This window comes from Diabrotica virgifera, chromosome 1, assembly GCF_917563875.1.
Source record: "Diabrotica virgifera virgifera chromosome 1, PGI_DIABVI_V3a".
NCBI lineage: Eukaryota > Metazoa > Arthropoda > Insecta > Coleoptera > Chrysomelidae > Diabrotica > Diabrotica virgifera.
Window position 1 is genome coordinate 8767178 of NC_065443.1, and position 25872 is coordinate 8793049.

General features: G+C 33.3%; 1 protein-coding gene across 6 annotated transcripts in view; it reads left to right on the forward strand.

The window, feature by feature from the left end:
• The window catches only part of LOC114328626 (phospholipase D2), a 96494-nt gene that overhangs the window by 49438 nt on the left and 21184 nt on the right, over positions 1-25872 (forward strand). For 5 of the 6 annotated variants that reach the window (XR_007701085.1, XR_007695768.1, XR_007695766.1 and 2 more), the window contains exons 12-14: positions 6317-6673; positions 14025-14150; positions 15319-15559. Coding sequence is in view for 1 of the 6 variants with exons in the window: in XM_028277571.2 (XP_028133372.1) it covers positions 6317-6673; positions 14025-14150; positions 15319-15559 (724 nt within the window). In the remaining 5 variants the exon portion in view is untranslated. The remainder of the gene's footprint in view (positions 1-6316; positions 6674-14024; positions 14151-15318; positions 15560-25872) is intronic. The other variant, XR_007695774.1, reaches the window with a different exon arrangement.

A 25872-nucleotide genomic window follows, 5' to 3' on the forward strand; every position in this document is an offset into this window, starting at 1 on the left:
TCGTAATATGTAATTATAAATTAATTTAAGCGCCATCTACACGATAATTGTGAAAGTATCCGAAGTAAGAAATTAATATTTCATTAATAGAACGTTAAAATGATTAGCAAAATCTTTAAAAAATCGATTACAATTTAATTACTTTTTTGCGTTTTAAATATTAAGCGATAACAATTAAATAATAAATTTAAAAATTACCGGTGAAAGTTGCATTAGTAATCCGCTAGGAGCGACACCAGCGAAGCTCGGAGCGTATAGAAAGCTTATCACTTGTCAATAAAACATTTAAAAAATTGCTCAAGACAGTTCGATCAATGCATATTGCTAGTGATAACATATTGGACACTAACAAAAGTGGCTCAAATGGAGAGAAAAGTGGTAGGAGATGGATCTCATTTTCAGCATTAGCCATCTTGAGCTAGACGCGTCTGCAAAATGCGGCCTTGCCTCACTCCACGCATGATTTTCACGTATTCGGTGTGTTCACCTTCAACTCTGAGGATTGCAGTATGATTCCAGTAAAGGTTTCTAATTATAAAAGACTAAAGACTAAGTTTTCAATCTAATAGCACATAAAATAACATTAAAAAATTTTACTCTCCATCCTATCAGACTGAAAACAATGGGAACCTTCTCTGGTTACACCTCCGATGCTTCTACAATTTGCAAGCCATACGGATGCTGAGACTACAGAAGATGAGGGAATTTTACAATTTATAATTCACGTCCCATCTGCTCGGCGCGGTAAAGTTCTAACAAGAATGGATCCCTTCGTACTCCAATCAGAGTAAACATGTAAATCAAAAATGAATAACCATTTTCAATTTCGTTGCAACACGAAACTACAACCGCATCATTATTCTAGATCAATCAGAGATTGCAGCAAGCACCTCTACCGGTTTTGAAACTTATTAGTCTCTCATCAGGAGGCACATATACTCCATCTAATTTACTTACCGTTGCACGTCATCCGCGTCATAGCCCGTGACGTCACATCATACCAACACGAAATATTTAGTCGGTAGGTGTGTTCTTTTTTAGAATCACTTTGTCGAGTACACTGGCATTACAGTCACTAGACATATTTTATTATATACGTGTAGAAATAATATTTAAAGATTTCTATTAATGTTAACTTAAAGAAATACACAATAATATGAATAATTCAATTTGTATAAATGGATTATAAAGCGTCTTTACAAATCACATTTGTTCGTAATACACTGTAACTATAATCGAACGAAGGTGATATTTTGGCATAAATTGGTAACATTTATTTGACAGTTGCGGTGATGACACTTCATATTTGTTTATATTCTTTGCTATAAGTATTTGTTTCATTATATTTACTGTTTTTATTATGTACTTATCGTAAAATTATAACTTAATTCTTGTTTTCTATTTCTAAAGGTTTTATTTATTTACATTGAATATTAATTTGTTTTGCTGTATAATCCACTTCCGCAAAAATTGTGTGATGTTTTTGATTTAAAATGAATTCAAGAATTTTTTGTAATTGGGCAACAATGTCAACTTAGATCTCTAACGTAGATAATGACGTGCAACGGTAAGTAAATTAGACGGACTGTATGCTGCTCTCTCTGACTCAACTAGGACAAACCCCGGCGTGCAGTCACGGATTGCAACGAACAAAATGGCAGGGATGCCCTAGCGGCAACTGCTAGCAAAAGACTAAGTTTTCTATTTATTTTCAGATGTTAGTTGTTAATTTCGACTTCTTTTAGTATTTGCATCATTTTGGCGTGCTGTACTCGATCAAACGCTTTCTCGTAATAAACCAGACATGCGTATACGTCGCAATTGACGTCTCTGCATCTCTGGAATAAGATTTGTATTGAAAACAAAACCTCTCTCGTACCAACAGTATTTATCGAGCCGAACTGGTTGGGCGAAATTTTACTTTCACATAGCTTGTAAATTCTCGTATGGATTACCTTTAGGAACAATTTTAGGAGATGACTCATCAGGCTTATCGTACGGTATTCTTCGCATTTTTTGGCTCCTGGTTTTTTTGGAAGTGCAATAAACTCAGACTTCAGCCATTCTGTTGGTATTTTCGCATCATGGCGTCCGACGATGATTGTGTGTCGGAAGATGGTGATAAAAATAATAAAAACAGTGGCAGTATGAAATGTTGCAATACAAAAAAGTGCTCAGTATGTGTGTGTATAAATTGTTTATCGATTTATCACCAAAGTTGCGCAAAAAGGTGTCCAGAAATCAAGTTTTTGGATGAAACTAAAATAACATGTTGTCAAGTGGTGAAAAAACCGGACGACAAAAACGATAAACAATTAGTGTTAGCAGTTGAAAACAAGTATTTAAGGGAACTGGTCGATGAAGTAAAGGATAAAAATAAAATTTTAGCCCTAAATAACGAATTATTGTTAGATAGGATTAGGAGATTGGAACATGAAAATGCTAATCTCAAATGTAAACAAACTTTCGCGGAAGTGGCTACTACACCTATCAGCAGTGTACCAACTTTTATCAAACAAGTGCCTCCAAGAAGTGTACAATCAAATATAAGAAAACCAAACGTTTTACCAATGGAACATGAACAAGGTAAGAAGGAACCTCAAAAAAAGGTAAATAGCGAACAAAAGGAAAATGTTAGCGAAGATACATCCGCAGAAGAACGTGAAGACACTAGAGAAGAATTTCAAACAGTGGTTAGAAGAAAACGACAAAGAAAAAACAGGTACGGGGAATAGTTTCAATGATAAAGAATTGGAGTTCTCAGGAGGGGAGCGTAAAGTATGGCTCTACATAAATAGAGTAAAAAGGGCCGCAACTGAAGAGGTGATTAAAAAGTATATTAAAAATAACGTGGAGTTTGAAAACGAAATAGTACAAGTGAAGGAATTACCATCGGATGAAAATCGATTAAAATCGTTTGTCGTAACAGCATCTCTCAAGAAAAAAGATATTTTATATGATCCATCTTTTTGGCCTAGTGGTGTAGGAATAAGTCGTTTCGATTTTAACCGTCACAAGGATTTTCTAAGTGGGGGGAATTTTGCAGTACTTTAAAAAATAATCACCCAAAAGTGACACAAAAAAATTCAAAAAAGGAATTCACAAACATTACAATAATTCACCAAAATTTACAATCAATTGGAAATTGCGTAAATAGAATAGAGGAATTCCTAAAAGATTTTCCGCTGTGTATTTTTTTGTGTAACAGAGCACTGGAAAACATATGATCAACTTAAGAACTATGGGATCAATGGATTCTTCTTAGCTGAAGCAGTTTGTCGAGAGGAACTAAATAAGCATGGAGGTAGTGCGATATTTATAAAAAATGGAATTCAGCATAAAATGCTATCTGAAATAACGGCCTTATCTGAAGTTGGAATTTGTGAATGCAGTATCTGTGAATGTGTTGTCCACGGTCAAAAATTTTTAATTATGTGTGTTTATACCCCTGGCGGGCGAACAGATGCTTTTCTAAAATGTTTAGAAAACATTTTAATAAATATTGTACATTTTAATGGATACATTTTTTTGGTTGGAGATTTTAATATACATATGCATGATAATGATAAAAATAGAGATAAAGACAAATTATTTTCTTTGCTAGGATCATACAATTTGCTTCGATGTGTGAAGGAATATACTCGAATTACAGATACCACAAGTTCACTAATTGATAATATTTTCTCTAATTATAATGAAGAATATACAGTCACAATTCATAAAACTTTAATATCGGATCACACTGCTCAAAGCCTAAGTTTTAATATATGTAAACAAAGTAGTGCTTTTTGCTTTAAAAGAATATTTAGTCCTTGCAACAAACACGATTTTCAAAATCGGTTGGCACTAACAGATTGGAATAACATTTATGAGAGTGATGATGCAAATGAGGTATGGAATAGATTTCATAATATTTTTTTATATCAGTTTAATTTGAGTTTTCCGATTAAAAAAGTGTATCCTAACCGAAATGCAAGAAAGAATTATATTAGGGATGAAGTAGTAGTGGCCGCAAAAAGACAAGTTGATATTCTTTATGTCATTAGTTATAATGATAACAGATTTCGACAAGATTACAATGATGCAAAAAAGAATTATGAAAGAATTTTGGCACAAAATAAAGCGAAAAAATTTAAACAAAAAATAGAACAATCTGACAACAAAACTAAAACGGTATGGTCAATAATTAATGACATAAAGGGTAATTCAACATCACAGAGGGAAATTCAGATCCCTGGAGAAGGTAATACAGTGGCTAATAACTTGAATGAGTATTTCTTAAACTGTGCGTCTCTGTTGGTATCAGAATTTTCCTCAAACTCCTATGAATCTTCTATAGAACAAGCGAATAGATCTATGTTTTTAAGGCCTGTAACTCAGGAAGAAATTGTTTCTATTGTAAAAGGTTTGAAAAATAAAGAGAGTTGTGGTGATGATGAAATTTCAACATCAATTATTAAAATATGTTTAAATGAGATTGTTATTCCATTAACATATGCAGTAAATATTTCTTTTAAGTCGGGTGTTTTCCCAGATAAACTGAAATTAGCAGTTATTAGACCTTTACACAAGAAAGGCAGTGTGGCACAGATTGAGAAATATCGACCAATTAGCTTGTTGCCAAGTTTCTCGAAAGTCTTTGAAAAATGTATGAGTAACAGATCGATGGAATATATGTTACAAAACAATGTATTTCATAATAGTCAACATGCATATCTAAAGGGCAAAGGGACACATACAGCAATATATCAATTCACTCAAAATGTCTTACAATCACTAGAACAGAATGAGGTTGTACTAGGGTTATTTCTAGATTTAACAAAAGCATATGATTGTGTGAATCACGAATTATTACTGAAAAACTAAACTTATATGGTGTAAAAGGGGTAGCTCATAATTGGTTTAAATCGTTCTTATCAGGAAGATCACAAAGAGTAATTTTAACAAAAGATAATAAGAATGTTAAATCCGAAATTAGACCTATACAATTAGGCATTCCTCAGGGAAGCATAATTGGACCGATAATTTTCATTTTGTATATAAATGATATGTCGCATTGTATTACTAGTAACAACTGTAGTCTAATTAATTATGCTGATGATACGAATGTTCTAGTGACAGGAGATCATTTGGAAATTCTACTAAATGAATCTGTTGATATTTATGAAGAAATGTCTAAGTGGTTCTCCAGTGAGGGATTAATTATTAATAAACAAAAAACGAATTGTTTAATTTTTAGAACAACTAGATCAAATGTGGAATGTCCAAATGATTTTCTGTTAGATGATACAAACGTTGAATTTGGCACTAAAACTACATTTTTAGGCATGACAATTGATATAACATTGTTATGGGAAAGTCACATACAGCAACTTAATAAAAGGTTGAATTCAGTATGCTATACTTTTAGAGTATTATCGCAATATTTAAGTCAAGATGACCTAAAAACAATTTATTTTTCAAATTTTGAATCTTTAGTCCGTTATGGAGCAATTTTTTATGGTGGAAGCAATGAACTTGATAAAATATTTATTTGTCAGAAACGAGTGCTAAGAATTATTAAAATAATGAGATTCGGAGCGTCTTGTAGAGGAGTTTTCAAATCTAATAATATTTTAACAGTACCTGCAATATATATCGAGGAATGTCTACTATTCCTCTTTAGAAATAAATATCTGTTTGAAATGAATCTACCTACACATTGTTACAACAATAGGGAGATTAAGTATATGTATCCTATTCACAGATTAACTGTGACAGAGAAGGGTGCCAAATATTCTTGCATGAGATTATTTAATAAATTGCCCCACGACATTAGAAAAATAACACAATTAACTCAATATAAAAAAGCTGTGCGTAAATTACTATTGCAGATTGAACCATATCAGGTAATAGATTTCATGAATTCTAATATTTAACAGGATTTCTGTAATTTTAATTTTGTTTTTTATGTTGACGAATATTTCGCTCTGCGTATATGTATGTGTCTCTGTATATATGTATGTACAATTTTCGAAATAAATATTATTATTATTATTATTTCTCGAGAGTTGTATATATTCTTGAATATCTTTGTGATTATTGCTATTGATTCGTTGTCCATCAGTTTGAGTAATTCTGCTTGTATATTATCGGGGCCTGCTGCTTTGCCATCCTGTAGCTGTGTATTGCAGAATAAACTTCCTGCTATAATGTTCTTGGTCCATCATTTATCTCTTCTTCTAACTCAAAGGTGTTATCTCTTTGGTTTTTTTCCTTTGCTCTTTATATATTATTGAACATTAACGCATACACTTAACGCCAATTTCATTTCTAGGCATTTTATTCAAAGATGGAATGCTACGAAACTGGAAAAGGCCAAAAGCAACAACGCCTACAACTACCTACTACCGAAACAATACGAAGGCTACAAAACGTTACCCATAGAATTCCCTAACAAACAACACAAAGTTTCGTGCCAGGTCCTTCGAAGCTGTAGCTGCTGGTCCGTTGGATATCTAGAACTCGATATGGTGGAACAAAGCATCCACGAGGCGTACATAGATATCATAACGAAGGCTCAACATTACATTTACATCGAGAACCAGTTTTTTATTTCCTTGTCTCGCGATAACGGCTCCACGAAGAATCAAATAGGCGAAGCGTTGTTTAAGAGGATACTTAGAGCCCACAAGTAAGCAATTATCAAAATGATTTATTATTATTATTATCAATCAATCAATGTGTGAAGGAAGTTTGTCATATTGTTGGGACATAATGTATACCTGTACAGGAAATCCTGTACACCTGTGCGACGAATCCTCGCCTTCTTCTTGTAGTGCTTCTCCGTTTTGGATGTTAACGACCGTCATGGCAATCTGTACTTGCATACTGCTGCGTTGAAAAGATTTGTGGTTGTTGTATTGAACGCCGTACGTAGATTTTTCAGCCAGAAAATCCTTTACTTTCCTGGTCCGCGTTTTCCTTCTACTTTTGCTTTTCCTTATGATGTGAGGGAGGTATTCGACTTTGGTTGGTTTTATTGTGGTTAACAGCTCTTCATTTTTTTGTATTCTTAATTACGATCAGTAATTAAGACGTCCTGATTAGTAACGTGATGGGTATAAGAAATCTTCAGGATTCGACGATAAAGCCACATTAAAAAACCGTCAATTTTTTTGCTGGTAGCGTCTGTGACAGTCAATGACTCAATTCCGTATAACAGTATAGGGAAGATATAACATCGTAGTGGCCTGATTTTTATGGGTATTGATAAATCATGAATAGCTGAGCCATTTTTTGAAATGGAGATCTTGCTTTCTCTATACTACATTTAATTTCTAAGGAATGATCCCAATGTTCATTGACGTTAGTACCTTTATTTGTCGACCATGAAACGAAAAAAAGGCGACGGACCACCCCTGCTAATTGAAATAATATTCGAAAATATTACCTCAATCATCTAAGATAGCCATCGCTACACCCTCAGCTTAGCTCAGTCTCTCACTCTTAGAAATGAACTATGAAAATTTAGAATGGAAGCAAACAAAACAATATTTTCAACTGATCATGTTTATTGTTCATAAAGATATAATAAAAATATGACTTATTAAGTGCATTAACAAATATATTCAAATTCTTGCCAAAAACTAACAATTTGTAGATTATACCTATGGCTTTGGTATCTGGTTCGATGGTAACTTCTTGATGTCAGATGGTACGGCTGCTGGTTCTGCAATGGGCTCTGGGGTTGTAGGTGTTGTTTTCGACCAGGCCTACGGATGTTGGTCGTTGCAGTCTTGGTGATGTGGTTTCAGTCTAGATGATTTTGTCCTCGTTGTTCTATCGCCGGCGATTTGAGGATTCTTGAAGCTCCCAGAGGGAGGACGGTGATTTTTATCTCAAAAATCCAAAAGAGTTATTGATACATTCTCCCTTAATCCGAATTCTGGCTTCAACATAATCTACTGCTTCTTGAAAGATTTCCTCAAGAGTATATGTTGAACAGCAGGGCTTATAGTACACATCCCTGTCGGATCCCGTGTTTGATTTTGATATCGTCGTATTCTCCAGCCTCTGTACGGAAAGACGATGTCAGATTGCACTAAAGATTGCTAATAATTCTTAGATCACAGATGTTTATTCCAATATTTGTTAATATCTTTATCAGCTCGCCATGCTTTACTGTATCGAACGCTTTATGGTAAATCAATTAAGCATGCGTAAATGTCACAATTCACGCCTCTACATCCTTGAAATAGCACTTGTATGCTAAGGAGGGCCTCTCTCGTACCCTCTGCGTTTCAAAAACCAAACTGAGTTTTGGAGTTCAGCATATGCATTGTCAGGTCCAGAAGTTTTGTCATTATTTAGTTGTGATATTGTCCACTTCATATGATGTGACTGGTAAGTGGCCATTACATATGTAGAATGGAACGTTGTTTGGACCTATTATTATCAAAGAACTCTTGTATGTATTTGGTCCATATGCAAATTTCTTTATTTTTATCTGTGATGATGTTACCCTGTGGATATCGCAGTTTGCTAGCTAGACTGGATTTCTGAAGACCAGCTGCTTGTTTAATCTCATTATGCATCTAAAGGTACGTATCCATTTGGTTGGTGCTCTGTACAGTAGCTCCACAATTAATGAGCAATTTTAATTTAACCTAAATTACTATATACTCATATTACTATAACTCATACCTAAATTACTATGTACTCATATTACTATATACTCATACCTAAATTACTATGTACTCATATTACTATATACTCATACGTAATTATCCACGTTGGTACTCCCGCTCGGCACTCACCCTCGGCGATCCAGTCGGTGGCGGTTTATATGTAGAGGAGCGAATGCCGTATCCATTGGAGCTGCTACACGGAGCCTTTAAGGCTATGGGTACATAATTCGCAAATATTTTACGTGTATCCCTACTTTTTCTGGCTTTACACGGCAAATTACGTGTATCCCGAATGAAGTACGTGCCTCCTAGTGGCGGGATACGGGCAACAATACATTGGCTTATAGGGCAGTCCTTACAGTAGGGATCCTGGCCTATACAGAAAAATGCAGGCGGGTGTGGGGTAATACTGCACTTTGGTTGCATTGGTGGTGTATTGGCTAAACGTGCAGGACAGGGCAGGGTATGGTGCTGATAGAAAAGGCATTCAGGCATCAAATATCCAAAAATCTTTTCAGGCCATAATAATGAAAAGACCTTCTCCAAACGAAATAAAAACTTATACTGAAATGATGGCATCTCCTGAGGTAAAATGTTCCGGAAGTAAAATGAGCCTCCATTCGGATCTCCGGGTGAGGACTATCTCAGGGGGAACACCATTACAGGTTAGAAAAATCAGGATAGGGTCTTGGAATCTTGGTAGTCTTACAGGTAAGAGTCTGGAGTTAGTGGATGCGCTCAAACGAAGAAGAGTTCAAATTGCTTGTATTCAAGAAACTAGGTGGAAAGGACAAAGGGCGAAAGAACTAGGTGATGGATATAAATTGTGGTATGTAGGGAGTAGTAACACTAGAAATGGAGTTGGTATAATTGCTGATAGTGAAATGAAAGATAACGTAGTAGAAGTTGTAAGAACGAGTGATAGAATGATGTCAGTGAAATTTGTAATTGATAAAGAGGTATTGAATGTTGTGTGTGTGTATGCTCCTCAAACAGGTCTGGGTGAGAATGAAAGAAGAGCTTTCTATGATCAATTGGGAGACATACTGAGTGATATTCCAGCGGTGGAGAAAGTTATAATAGGAGGTGATTTCAATGCACATGTGGGCCAAGCCAAGACAGGATATGAAACAATACATGGGGGATTAGGCTTTGGAACTAGAAATGAAGCTGGAGATTACATGCTAGAATTAGCAACAGCATTGGATATGGCGATTGTTAACACATTCTTTAAAAAGAGAGAAACTCAACTTATTACCTACAAAAGTGGACAACATCAATCCCAAATAGACTACTTCATGATAAGGAAAGAAGACATACGTGAATGCAAGGACTGCAAGGTAATAGTTAGTGAGACAGTAAGCCAACAACATAAGCTGCTTGTTCTGGACATCGAAGTAAAAAGCGAAACTAAACAAAAATATCGGAGAGGACCACAAAAAATCAAGTGGTGGATGCTAAAAGATGAGAAGGAAGGTCTATTCAGGGAAAGAATAGTAGAAAAAATATGTTGGAACATGAAAGGAAGCCCTAACACAATTTGGAGAAAAATGGCCAATATTATTAGAGAGACGGCTATTGAAATACTTGGGAAAACGTCAGGAAAGAAGTTTGAAGATAAAGAGACTTGGTGGTGGTCAAATGAAGTACAAGGAAAAATAAAAGAGAAGAGAAAATTATATAAAAAGTGGCAAGAAATCAGATCGGACATAGATCTTCAAAACTATATGGTCGCCAAAAAGGAAGCGAAAGTAGCAGTAGCAAAAGCTAAAGCAGAAGCGTATTCAAACCTATACGATCAACTTGATACCAGGGAAGGCGAAACGAAGATATATAAAATAGCCAAACAGAGAGCAAAGAAAGCAAAAGATTTTAATCAGATTAGATGTATCCGAGATGAAAATAATAAAATACTAGTTCACGAAAGGGATGTCAAAAAGAGATGGAGAAAGTACTTTGACAGCTTATTAAATGAAGAATTTGACAGACAGCCTGTAGAGTCAACGGAGACAGTAGCAGCAATGGTCACCAAAATAACTAATGAGGAAGTGGCTCAAGCGCTTCAAAAAATAAAGAAAGGAAAAGCGGTAGGACCAGATGATATTCCTGGGGAAGTATGGAGAGCATTGGGAGAGACAGGAACAAGGTGGCTAGCAGGTCTATTTAATAGAATTATGGAAGTTGGACAAATGCCAGACGAATGGAGAAGCAGTATACTGGTACCTGTTTACAAAAACAAGGGAGATATACAACAATGTACAAACTACAGGGCTATAAAACTGCTTAGCCACACCATGAAAATATGGGAAAGAGTAATTGATAGACGGATACGTGAAGAGACCGAAATATCCGAGAATCAATTTGGCTTTATGCAGGGTAGATCAACAACAGAAGCAATTTTCACTATAAGGCAGTTGATGGAAAAATACAGGAGTAAAGAAACAAACGCTCATATGGTATTCATTGATCTTGAGAAAGCATATGATAGAGTTCCTCGAGAGATTCTGTGGTGGGCACTCAATAAGAAAGGAGTCCCTGGTGAATATGTAAAGATTGTGAGGGATATGTATGAGGGAGTAACGACTAGTGTTAGGACAGGTGTGGGAGAGACTGATAAATTTCATGTGAAAGTAGGATTGCATCAAGGTTCTGTGCTTAGTCCGTATTTATTCTCATTAGTCTAACAAAATGCTACGTATATAGTGTACTATACTATGGACTGGAATCATGGACGTTAAATGTAGAGACAATGAGACGACTTAACGCCTTTGAAATGTGGACGTATAGAAGAATTATGAGGGTTTCCTGGGTAGATAGAGTTACGAACAATGAAGTACTGAGAAGAATAGGTAAAGAGAAGGAAGTTGAACTGACAATTAAAGAAAGAAAACTACAGTACCTCGGACATGTGATGCGGGGCGAGAAGTATGGCATCCTGCGACTCATAATGCAGGGAAAGATAGATGGCAGAAGAAGCATCGGCAGAAGACGAATTTCATGGCTGAAGAACCTGAGAGAATGGTTTGGATGCAGCTCAAAACAACTATTTAGAGCTACTGCCTCAAAAATTAAAATAGCTATGATGATTGCCAACCTCCGTAGCGGAGATGGCACCTGAAGAAGAAGAATTCTCATTAGTTTTGGACCAGATAACAGCGAAAATACAGGGTAACATTCCATGGTGCTTAATGTATGCTGATGATGTCGTGTTAGTAGGAAATAGTGAAAGAGACTTAGAACAAAAACTGGAACAGTGGAGACAAGCTCTGGAGGAAAAAGGTTTAAAACTTAGTAGGACAAAAACAGAGTATTTGGAATGTTCATTTAAAGATGGAGCTACTACAAATAAAATGGTATCTTTGGATGGTGAAATGATTGTAAAAAGCAATAGTTTTAAGTACCTAGGATCGGTATTACAGAGTAATGGAGAAATAGATGGAGATGCATGCAGTAGAATTAGGGCTGGATGGATGAAGTGGAAAGAAGCGAGTGGTGTGTTGTGTGACAGAAAAATTCCAATGAAGCTGAAGGGAAAATTCTATAAAACAGCCATAAGACCAGCTATGATGTACGGAACTGAATGTTGGGCAGTGAAAAAGAAAGAGGAACAGCGAATGCATGTGGCGGAAATGAGAATGCTTAGATGGATGAGTGGAGTGACAAAGAAGGATAAAATTAGAAATGAGTATATTAGGGGAAGTCTAGGTGTGGCACCAATTGATGCCAAAATGAGAGAGCATAGGTTAAGATGGTTTGGTCATGTTCAACGTCGAGACGTTAACCACCCAATACGAAGAATAGCTGAAGTGCAGATTCCTGGAAGGAGTAGGAGAGGAAGACCAAAGAAGACCTGGGGGGAGGCGATAAGGCAGGACATGTTGGTAAAGGGGATTAACATTGATATGGCCCAAGATAGAATTGTGTGGAGAAATGCAATTAGGGAAGCCGACCCCGCATAGGGATAAGGCAAAGAGAATGATGATGACACGGCAAATTACGTGTAGTAAAATTCACACTGGTATGGATATGTAAACATTACTAGAATGTCATTCTACTTGAAAATGTCATTAATTTAAAGATATGGGTTTTAAATGTTCTTTGATAACTGTTATTTTTATAATTGGAAATTATTAAATCAGTTAATAAATGTGATAATTTTTTCACTAACTATGTATTCAGTGATTGTAATACTTTATTTCTACAGCAAAGACTAATACTCAATCGAGAAAAGAGGAAAAGTGTTAAAGTGATTTTTTAATAATATATTGTTATGGAACGCTTACAATTTTGAACATCTTTAACAACAAAATACTTGGATCACAGAATATATTATCCTGATGTATTCTCTGCTTGGATCTTCCACAAATAATACACAATAAATAACTTTTTATTAAGTTCACGTCTTAAATCAATTATTTATCAAATACACTATATTTCAATAATATTTAATCAATAACTCAACATATTCCCGATGCAATGTCAAATATTTAAAATTGTCACTGATTGTCAGTGTCTGACTGACAATATATGCTGACAATATTATATTCGGCTGAGTGCGTTGTAAGACAAAGATATATTTGGAAAATATTACCACGGCATTGTGTTCATTTTTTTCGAATCCTGAAAAAACCAATAAATATTTTTGAAAAATTTAAACGCAGAATGAAAGACTAAATTATTACCGAGGGCCGAAAGTCCCTTAGAATAAATAAAAAGTTTATTTTGAATGATATATTTGAAATTAAAAATCACACTAAATTTTCTCTTAGTTTTTCACCCCTGTAACTTATTAAAATTAACATTATAGAAGTTCTCAGGGACTTTCGGCCCTCGCTAATAACGTGATATTTCATTCTGCGTTTAAATTTTTCAAAAATACTTATTAGTTTTCTCAGGATTCGAAAAAAATGAATCCCCATTTGAATAGCATTGCAGCCGAAAATACGTACCGATCCTCTTAAATTTGTTATGGTTGTGATGCAACAACTCTATCTCTTAACACTCTAATTTTAATCATTTTTGTTTGGCCTTCCGTATTTTGGTTCTTATTTGTCTCTGAATATTTTTGTACATTCTATTGTTGTTCTTCGATTTTCTTCTTCCTTCCGTGAGTTGCAGTATATTGTCATTCGTCCAACTTTTCCTCTTCTCTTTCTTTTCTATTAAATGTTCTACTCTGATCTTGTTAAAACTTTCACATATATTCTGGAGTGACTTTTTTGCATTATATGTTCATGTTACTTAGCTTCTCTAAAAGAATGGCATATAATTGAGTTATAACTAATTTATTAGCTATTTTACCGTTTACAAATATTGCTTTAAATGCTAAAAGTAAAAGTTTTATTTTTTAAACAGAGCCAAAGAAGTTTTTCGGGTATATGTAATAATGCCATTGTTGCCGGGATTTGAAGGAGAAGTTGGGGCTCCGTCTGGAACCTCGCTGCACGCCATTACCTACTGGAATTATGCATCGATATCTCAGTAAGTATAAAATATGTTAAATGATATCAAAAAAGAAAAGACTAAGTTTTCAATATAATAACACATAAAATAACATTAAAATATTATTTTACATCCCATCAGATTGAAAACAGTGGGAGTCTGCTCTGGTAACAACTTCCGAAGCTTCTAAAAGATACAAGCCATACGGATGCTAAGACTATAAGAAGATGAGGGAATTTTACAATTTATAATTCACATCCCATCTGTTCAATGTGGTAAAAGCTCCAACGAGAAGGTTTCCTACGTACTCTAAATAGAGTAAATAAATTAAACATTAAAAATATATAGACATTTTCAATTTTGCTGCAACCCGAAAACGCAGCAGCATTATATTCTGGTTCAATCAGAGAGTGCAGCAAGCACCTATACCGGTTTCGGGACTTTTTTGCCCCTCGTCAGTAGACACACATGCTCTCCTCTCTAACTGAACCAGAATACTCTAAGGTGTGCAGTCTCGGATTGCAACGAACGAAATGTGTATACATTTTTGATGTTTAATTTATTTACTCTATTTGGAGTACGTAGGAAACCTTCTCGTTGTTGCTTTTACCACGCTGAGCAGATGGTATGTGAATTATAAATTGGAAAATTCCCTCATCTTTCTATAGTCTTGGCATCCGTATGGCTCGTATCTTTTATAAGCCTCGGAGGTTGTTGCGAGAGAAGGTTTCCACTGTTTTCAATCTGATGAGTTGTAAAATAATATGTTAATGTTATTTTATGTGTACTAGATTGAAGACTTAGTCGTTTTCTTAGCAGATGTCGCTACGGCAGCCCAGCCATTTCGTTCGTTACAATCCGAGACTGTACACTAGTGTTTGTAGACGTTGGAATATCCTGGTTCAGTCAGAGAGAAGAGCATATGTGTCTACTGACGAGGGGCAAAAAAGTCCCGAACCCGGTATAGATACTTGCTGCACTCTCTGATTGAAGTAGAATATAATGGTGCTGCGTTTTTGGGTTGCAATGAAATTGAAAATGTTTATACATATTTAATGTTATCAAAAAACTTGATAAATCCTCAGATCAACTTATAAAATTGGAATTTTTAAAATTGGCTATTGAAGTAGTTAATCAGTATTCAACATATTTCTACGTGTTTATAGGTTAGTTTATCATATATATATATACATAAATATATTTTTAGGGGTGATGACGCCATTCTAAAAAGACTAGAAAAAGCCGGTATCAAGGACCCTTCGCAATACATATCTTTCTATGGTTTAAGAACACATTCCACGTTAAATTCAGAACCGATCACTGAACTAATATACGTACACTCGAAATTAATGATAGTTGATGATAAAAAGGTCATCTGCGGCTCAGCCAATATTAACGATAGATCACTGATTGGTAAAAGAGATTCAGAAGTGGCTGTTCTAATAGAGGTAAAAACTTAATCTTATTTGTAAACTTAACTAACATTCTGCTATATATTTACATTATGTACAAATTTGACCTATCCTTCTTTTTTCTGGCCTTCCTTCTGCCAATGTTGTTTCTCTTTTTTCAATTATGTTTCTTTGAGTGCTACCCCTTGTTTGTCGTGGTCTATCTTTCTTTTTTGCCTGCCAAATTTCTTTCACCGTTTTTGTATTCTCTATTCTCTGTACATGACCCACGAAGTGAGTTGCCTTTTTTCTATATATTCTAAGGTTGACTCTATTTGCAAATGCTCCATTATTTGACTGCTCTATCTTTTTTGGTAAGTCCTCGAACTCGCCTCATGTATTTTATTTCTACTGTCTGTATTTTACTCTTTATATAAAAAGAGGCCTATATATTGACTCAATTTTTGTTTTTCTTGTTATTTCATGCTTATTTATGAATTTATTGTTCATTGCATAGTCTAGGTACATCGTTTTTTAATACCATTATTAATATCTGTTTCCTGTCTTCTAATTTTGCTCCTAAGAATTTGACAGTTCATGCTTGTTCTATATTTACTTCTTCTATTTTTATATATTTATCTTTTCTTCTTCTTTGTCTCCTATCACCATAACTTTTGTTTTTTAGTAATTCATTCCATATTTCTATATTTCTTTGTAGTTGTTTTTCATTTTTGGCCAATATGATGACGTCGTCGGCGAATGATCCTTCTGAAATGTCCACTCTTCTTAAATTTCTATATCACACATCCATTTTTTTTTTTCACTTTTACGTTACATTCTTTAAATCCCTTATCCATGTATTATAAATAGTGTTAGACTTAATTAATTAATAGTCCTCTGTAGTCGTTATATCGTCCTTTATATAAATCAGTACTAATATCTGGGTCTTATGCGACACCTGGTTTCATAGCTCGGCAACATTTTTCGCACTTTTAATTATATTGGCCAATGGCCAATCATATTGGTCCTGGTTACTGGACAATTGTCAAGGCCATAGACCAAAAAATAATATTAAGGTTATGTCAAAAGGTAAACAATTGTATGTAGTAAGTAAAATTAATTATTAAAATGCACTACTACAAGCAAAGTACAATGAATTAAAGGGCCTAGCCGGGTAAGATGGTGAAAAGTGCCCCCAAGCCGATTCGAATTCCATATAGGCCACTTTTTAGCACATATAGAGGATATCACTTTCTGAAATTTTTAACCCCCTAGGTGGTCACGTGACCCCCCTAGAGCCTAATTAAGCTTTTTATGTTTTTATTTTTTATCTCAGCCGCATCGAGAGCTAGCCAAAAACTTTATTTAAAAAATTTGTAAGTTTAAAAAAGATCTATATGAAAAAAATTTTTTTTTAATTTTTGGCGGGAAATTCGAATTTTTAGAACAATTTTAAACTTTTAAATAAGTCTGAAAAAAAAACTAAGACACTCGTTTTTACGAAAATCAATTATAATGTGTATTTTTGCACAATCTTTCACCCTGAAATTTTTCAGATTTTTAAAATTGGTGAAACGTACCTTTAGAAATGAAAAACCGCATTTTTTCGCTTTTTTCGGGTATTTTTTGAAGAAAATCCAGTATTAAAAATCAGAAAAAAAATTTTGCGCATTTAGCATAATTTTTAGATTGTTCAATACCTTCTATGTAAATAATATATTCTTCATTCTTAACGATAAAATCATTAGTTTAAGAGATTTTTGAAGTTAAAACCGAAGGGATATAATGCATTACTCAAAAAAACTCTGCGTTTCATTTTAACTTCAGATATCTCGAAAACTAACGATTTTATCGTTACGAATTAAGAATATATTATTTTCATACAAAGTATTGGAGAATCGAAAAATTGCACTAAAATAGCAATTCCGCCAGTGACGTAGAATTTAGGAAGGGTCAACCAATCATTCTCCCCTGTCGTACGCCTCTGGTAGTAGCCTGAAACATTTGTTTAACATAATTTAGTAGGGTGTATAGTACCTACACTTGCTGCCAAGTATGACAAGGATATGTCGAACAGTTTTTTACTTTTAGCGGGAAATTCGAATTTTTAGAACGATTTGAAAATTTTAAATGAGTCTATAAAAAACTAAGAAACTCGTTCTCACGAAAATAAATTATAATGTGTATTTTTGCACAATATTTTACCTTGAATTTTTTCAGGTTTTTAAAATTGGTGAAAAGTAGCTTTAAAAATAAAAAAACTCATTTTTTCGCGTTTTTTTTTTCAGAAAACCTAACAAAATCAGAAAAAAAATGTTTTGCGAATTTAACACGAAGTGCTGCTGCTCTGAATTAGGTAAAGATACTAGATGGTTGTTTGTAGATGCTGTAAAAAATCAAATACTAATTTTTTCAATTTTTTTTTTTCGTATAAAATGCACTGAAAATTCTGAAAACACTTTCTCACGTGTTTAACATAAAGGACTCTTGACCATAATATTTTAAGAGTCAATCAAATAGTCAAATAGATACCATAAAATATCAAAAATCGATTTTTCAAATATTTCTTATAATGCTATGTTTACAAAAAAGCCCCCATGAAACTCTAGAGTTCAGCCTTTACATTATTTCGGCGTATTCAGCTTAGTTTCACAGCGTGATATAATCCATCAAAACAAAATATATAGCAACATCTCAGGAGAGCGAAGTTTTCTGAAGAAGTTATATTTCTATTATATGATTTCAACGAAATATATATATATATATATATATATATACACATTACTCTATTAATACCAAGCCCACTATATTAGTCAGACAACCGGAAGCCCACCCTTAATACGCCCGATAGAGGAGTGTATTTTATGTAGTTATATAGGAAATTCCAAAGTTAGTAAAGGCAACCTTTGAGGGGTAAGTTATTTTAATACACAAATAGTAGATATATGGTTTAGGTCTTTCGAAGCCCAAACATTTGAAGGCAATACGAAGCCAATTGTATAAAATGTTTATATGTACCAGACTATATGAAGCCCGACAGGGTTGTCAGATTTCTCAACTTTCACTATTTTATATTGCGTACTTCATCATAATTAAAAATGATCTTTTCGTACAAAAATCGGATTTGTTTAGGTTTAAACATTTTTGAAAATAAAATATATATTATTTAAAAGTAATTTATTGGAACTAAAAATAATCTATTACGAGTATGTGGTTCAGTAAAAATAAAAATAAGCAATCACTTCCTTTCACGGAATGTATTATACACATATGTTTTTATTCGGACCCAGTCCTTATTTTCGAACACGTGTGGATGTAGTTTCAGTAGTTCGTCACATTCATGTTTCCGAGGGGTAATTTTTTTTCAATATGTTTTTCAAAGTACTGAAGTAAAACTTGTTTTTCATTATCTGACCATTTGGCTCTGAATCTCTGGATGGAGTTCGTGGTTGATTCTAAAAACGTCAAAACGTTAAAAAAATACAAAAAAAAATCACGTATGAATATATTTTAACTAAATATTTTAATATCTAATATTATTATTTCATATTTTTTCCAGGGACGGATCCACAGGAATAATCCAAATTTTAAGCGCAGAAAAGTAAAGTGGTCGTTTAAAAAGTTATGACCTATATTCATTTAAAGTTTTATTTTAATATTAAAATTTCTAACCGCCAAAAATATTTTCTATGTTAACCTGGTAATAACGGTGCTAATTTTGAAAAAACAAAAGTAGGGAAAAATCTTAGGTATTCCCGTTTTTTCTTTCTTTTATCTTTTTACTTTTATATTTATTCATTGATAACGCAACTTTAAACAAAATATGGCGGAATATCAAAAAATTTTGTTTTGTGATGATCCTAGACACTTTTACTTATTCATACCTTTAGTTTTTTTTGTTGGTGGTTCTTCACTATTTTCTTCGTTAGATTCGTGAAACGGCCTAGTCGCCTTTTTAAAATAATTTCTTGATAATGTGTTTTCATTATGTTGATCACGTTCCGTTGACTGATGCACATATCTGTCAGAATCTCCAGTACCTAATTCGTCTTCAGGTTTTTTCCCCTTGTAACCCGCTTTAGCACCTTCTGCATAATCGGTTCTTCATCGCCTTCGTATTCAGAGCTATAGTATTCGTTATCATCTATATTGATTTCACTTCATTTTTTTCCTCGGTACCGATTTCCCTTGCCTTTTTCCATAAGTAAAAGAATCTTGGCTACTTTAGCAGTCTGGTAGATATCTTGCGGTAGTCTAAAAGTATTTTATTAATTTTAAAACGATTTAAATGTCTATGTAGATACATGGTTTAGGTATCCATCGAATTTACCTTATCGGAAACAGTGAGAGTCTAATAGAACAATAATTTATTTTAAATACGGATTTATGAAGCATACATTCTAACAACGATTTTCGAATATTAAAGGGGAAATAACGATTTTTCATATATCGCATTCAAATATATCGGAAAGGCTGAAAGAAAATATGCTGGTAAATTTTAAAAAGAAATGTTTATTCATTAAACAAATTTAGACTCAACACGCGTTTTGCTAAGTTCGGACAAGGAACAATTAAAACCCGGTTTTAACTATTTTTCAAAGAAAGCTTTTTGAAATATTTTGTGTACGAGATACCTTTAAAGTAAACTTTTCGAAACTTAACCATTGTTGCTAGTTCTATTACATTATGTATGATATATCATATCAAGCATAAAAAGTTTGAAAAAATCCTAACCAAAATTAACAGTGCATGCATACTCTTAAAGTTGACATTACCTGTTAAACTCGGTATGTGTCTTCTTTGTATGTCCCATAAAAGTGGCGATTTGTTCCATTTCGTCATCATCGAGGGCTAATAATTGCAGAGTCGTGGCAATTTGTTTCCTAAATCTAGTTGATGTCAATAGTTCTGGATGTTTGGCTCCACAATTAATAGCTATCTTTCTAATTGTGTTTGCGCCAGACATCCAGCGATCTTCGGAATCAGGATTTGCAAAAAGATATGGATTGGTTTCTGGTACAACATTGGTTTCTTGTCTGACTTTTAGTAAAAGGCTAATGTATTTTTGCGTCTGGAATGAAAATAAAATTGGAACAGGTTTTGAGCCTTTACCTCCAGTTACAAAACGCCTATGATTTTTATATATAATCTTTTCAACTTCAGTGAGTGCCTCTGTAAAACTTTCTTGATTAAGTGTATCGTAGTTCCTCCCGTAGGTTTCTACTGTTAAATACTGCACGTCCCCTACTCTTTTACGGTTAAAAATCACCGTCTTAGCCAAAATACATTCTGTCAATTTTTTATAATTACTTCTAATATTGGTATTTTCCTGAAGTAGTTTAAACGATTCAGCTGATAGCGCATTTAAGTAGTCATTAAAAAGCTTTATACAGGGTGTTTCATTGGGAAACGGAAATACTTTAATGATGAATAGAGGTCACCAAGGCGGTTCTAGGTATACTAAATTTTTTACCCTACCGACTTTTATATCCGAGTTACAGGGTGTTTTATCGATTTTGCTCATTTCTTTCCTAAGCCATAATTTTAGAACCACCCTGTATATTTTTTAATATTTGGTACACATATCTCTAATATAAAACCCAAACGACCGACATACTAACCACAAGAAAAATCCAGGTCCGTATTAACAAAAAATTATAAAATTATTGTGACCTTAAAACAACACCCTGTATATTGAAATTTTAAAAATCTGTTTGAATATTTGAAAAGAGCACAAAAAACTAAGTCTAATAGTTCGCTTCGATGTTTCGGCCAGACAATTTTTTGGTTTTAATTTTGAAATTATATTGAATTTTTTTAAGAACTCCACATTAAGAAGCAGGTATTATTAACTTTTAATTATAAATTATTAAATTCATTGAATAAATACTCATTTTAAAATGAATCAATATTTATTTACCACATTGGAAAGACCCAATTATTAATCACAAGAAAAATCCAGGTCCGGATTAACAAAAAAACATAAAGTAATTTTGACCTTGAAACAACACCCTGTATATTGACATTTTCAAAAATTGTTTGCACATTTGAAAGGACCACAAAAATCCGAGTTTATAGATTCACTTTGATTTTTTGTGCAAATATTTATTAACTTTAATTTTGAAATTAAAAATATTAAAATTTTCAAGAACCCTGAAATTAATAAGCAGGTTTTTAAAGCACTTTTATTAATAAATCATTCAAGTTAATGAATAAATACTAATTTTAAAAATAATCAGTTATTATTTACAGCATTAGAAGGACTTACTTACTAATCACAGAAAAATCCAGGTCCGTATTAACAACAAAATACAAAGTAAATCTGACCTTGAAAAAACACCCTGTATATTGAAATTTTTAAAATACGTTTGCACACCTGAAGAGAGCACGAAAAACTAAGTTTAATGTCCCGCTTTAATTTTTTGTGCAGACAATTTAATGACATTACTTTTGAAATTATATCGAAATTTTTATTATGAGTTCCCAGAGTTCTTAAAAATTTCGACATAATTTCAAAATTAAATTCATTAAATTGTCTGGCCAAAAAATTGAAGCTAACGATTAAACGTAGTTTTTTGTGCTCTTTTCATACCTATGTGCAAACGGATTTTGAAAATTTCAATATACAGGGTGTTGTTTCAAGGTTACAATTACTTTATATTGTTTTGTTAATCCGGACCTGGATTTTTGTTGTGATTTGTAAGTGGGTCATTCGAATGTCGTAAATACTTATTGAATATTTTTAAAATGGGTATTTATTTAATAACTTTAATAATTTATTGTTAAAAGTGCTTTAAAAATCTGCTTTTTAATTTCAGTGTTCTTAAAATTATCAATATATTTAATTTCAAAATTAAAGTCATTAAATTTCCTTCACGAAAAATTAAAGCAAACCGATAAACTCAGATTTTTGTGGTCTTTTCAAATGTGCAAACAAATTTTGAAAATTTCAATATACAGGGTGTTGTTTCAAGATCACAATTACTTTACTTTTTTTTTTTGTTAATCCGGACCTGGATTTTCTTGTGATTAATAGGGTCGTTCCAATGTGGTAAATAAGTATTGATTAATTTTAAAATGAGTATTTATTCAATAGCTTTAATAATTCATAATTAAAAGTTAACAATAGCTTCTTTTTAATGTCAGAGTTCTTAAAAAATTCAATATAATTTTAAAATTAAAGTCATAAAATTGTCTGGCCGAAAAATGGAAGCGAACAATTAGACTTAGTTTTTTGTGCTCTTTTCAAATATGCAAACAGATTTTCAGAATTTCAATATACAGGGTGTTGTTTTAAGGTCACAATTACTTTATAATTTTTTGTTAATCCGGACCTGGATTTTTCTTGTGATTAGTTTGTCGGTCGTTTGGGTTTTGGATGATACACATGTGTACCAAATATCAAAAAAATATACAGGGTGGTTCCAAAGTTATTACTTAGGAAAGAAATTGGCAAAATCGATAAAACACCCTGTAACTCGGTTATAAAAGCCGGTAGGGCAAAAAATGTAGTATACCTAGAACCGCCTCGGTGACCTCTATTTACAATTAAAGTATTTCCGTTTCCCAATGAAACACCCTGTATCACTTGCTAGTGGCAATTGCAAAGGCTTTTCCCAGTGTTTCTTTTTAAGGGTTTTCAAAGCTAAACTAGACAGTTCGTTACACCAGTGACCCAATATTAACTTTCTTAGATCTTTAATTTCGATTTTTTTAATTTTCTGATCGATCCATTCTATACCAGGAAGACGTTTTTTTTTCTAGAACTAGTTTGTATGCTACATCACAAACCGTTTTTAAGTTGGATCCCGTATGCAACGCTAGTGATGGTGATTTGAAGCTTTTACTCTCTACACTATAACCACTTATTTCTTTGGTAGCAAGTATTAGGTAATTAAATAGTTCTGGTTTCAAGGCATCAAATAAATTTTTAATATCATATAATTTTTTTAATGTAATAAGTAAACGGCCCAACTCTCTCATTTTATTCGAAATAACATTAATTATTTGTTTTCTTTTATGTTTTGAGAGAAGAGTTTCGCCGTACATACAGATTAGGGTATCATTCTTTACTGCTTCACTTTTGTCATCAGGACGCATGATACTGAATACTTCGTCTTTAATTCGAGCATTTTGTAAAAAAGTTGAGTTTTTCACATTAACCATCGCCATAAAAGTTTGTGAAGCAGATAAACAATTCTTTGGGTTTGACGATGACCTATTTTTACAGCTTTTAACGTGTTTGCTTAAAAACTCTTTAGTGTAATGTCCCAGACAATAACTACAAACAAAGTATTTTGGATCTAGTTTTTTTGAAGATTTAACAGGGCGTGTAATATTTTTTTCTGTTTGTAGAATAAAATATCCTTGTTTTCTTAAAGCAGCTACAAGTTCCATACGTTCCTTACTTTTGGGCTTTAGAGATTTGATTAACTGAACTTCCTTATTATCTGGATGGTGCCTGAAAAGGTGTCTGGTAAAATGAGTAATAACGTCTTTGAAGCAAATGGCACATATTGTTGGCCGCTCTCTTGCTGAAGGTTTTCTTTCGTAGTTAAAAAATATCTGTTTTACGGACGAATGTACTTTCACTCTGAACAATGAACCCAATATACAAAATTGTAGGATATGGGCTACTGAAAAACCGCAGCTTTTTCTAGAAACACGCACCCAGTACCCGAAGAAGACAAAGTCTGGTTGGGAATAATAGGTCATCACTTAATTGGGCCCTTTTTCTACGAGGAAAATCTAACTGCAGAACGTTTTATAATGTTATTAGATAAAGACATTTTGCCTGCTTTGGCAGAGGTTGTCCGAGAAGACCACGAGGTGTGGTTCCAAATGGACGGATGTCCTGCCCATAATAGCCAGACTGTAAAAGAATTTCTCAACAATTGTTTTAATGATTGTATTATTGGACCAAATTGCCAAATTAAGAGGCCCCCTAGGTCTGGAGATCTTGCCCCAAACGATTTTTTTTTGGGGCATTTGAAAACCAGGATTTATTCCGAAAAAAAGTTAAATTCACTAGAAGAATTTAAAAATAGTATATGCGAAGAATGTAGAAAAACTTCTCCTCGAATATTGGCTAACGTTCGTAGAGAATTTTACAATAGATTAGGGTATTGTTTAGTTCAAAATGGTGGAATATTCGAGCACTTGCTTTAATTAAATATTAAAACTGTGTTGTATGTTAAATTTTATGATTAGTGTATTAAGTATTAGTATTATTATAGTATTAAATCATTTAAAATAAATAAATCATTTTGCAGTTATTTTAGTGTGATAAATTGACGATAATCTTGTGCCAACAAATATGACAGATCTTTGAAATTTAAAAAAAAAAGGTGTTGATTGTTCCTTAATAACTCAAATAGGTGATGGAAAGGGGAAGATATTTTCGACAATTTTCACTCCACGACGAAAATAATTCGTTTTTTGAGAATGCCATCTGATATAAAAAGTAATTTGCTACAAAAAAAGTCTTATGGACTTTTAGCTAAAACAATTAGGGAAGCAGGAATATGTATTTCTTTATTTTTGCATTGTAATTCCTATGGTGCGTAATGAGATGCAGCACCCGGTATATATTTTTGATATACTTCTATAAAACACACCATTACAATTTAGAACGCTGGCTCATTAAATCCGCACAAGGTGTCTCGAGTATTAAAAACAATCGCCAATACTTTGAAGCAATGTTGCCAATTCAACGGGACTCGTACTGTATGTGAATCAACTCGGGCTTCGAATACGCTGTAAATATATTAAATGTGTATATAAATATACACCTAATGTTCGAGACGCCCCCTACCCATCAAATCGATGAACTAAATGGCGTATGTTTGGAGATACTCCCTGGCAATTCGAAGCCCAAAAAAAAAATGTGTTATTGATAGCGTTGTGCAGCGTACAGTTTAGGCTCAAACATATACACGTTAATCTTTAGGAAGCCCGGAGTCGGGCCTCGTATTGTCGATGCGGGCTTCATATTAATAGGGCAATATGGAACTTTTGGCTTCGTATTATCGGTTAATGGGTATATATATATATATATATATATATATATATATATATATATATATATATATATATATATATATATTCTAAACAGTTTATTTGTATTTTGTTTAAACATTAGACCAATTTTAATACTTACTACTTTCAAAAAAAAATTTTTAAAATATGTAATACCAAAGATTAAAAGTGGTCACCCATCCAAAACATAACTGCACTCGACACTGCTTGATTCCGGTTGTGGATCGACAACCGCTCAAGTCAGTAGGCTATGATGCGCGTATGTATCTAGGTAGCAGTGGAATAAAATTGACACCAAAATGACATTTAGTCAGATTATATAAAAATAATTC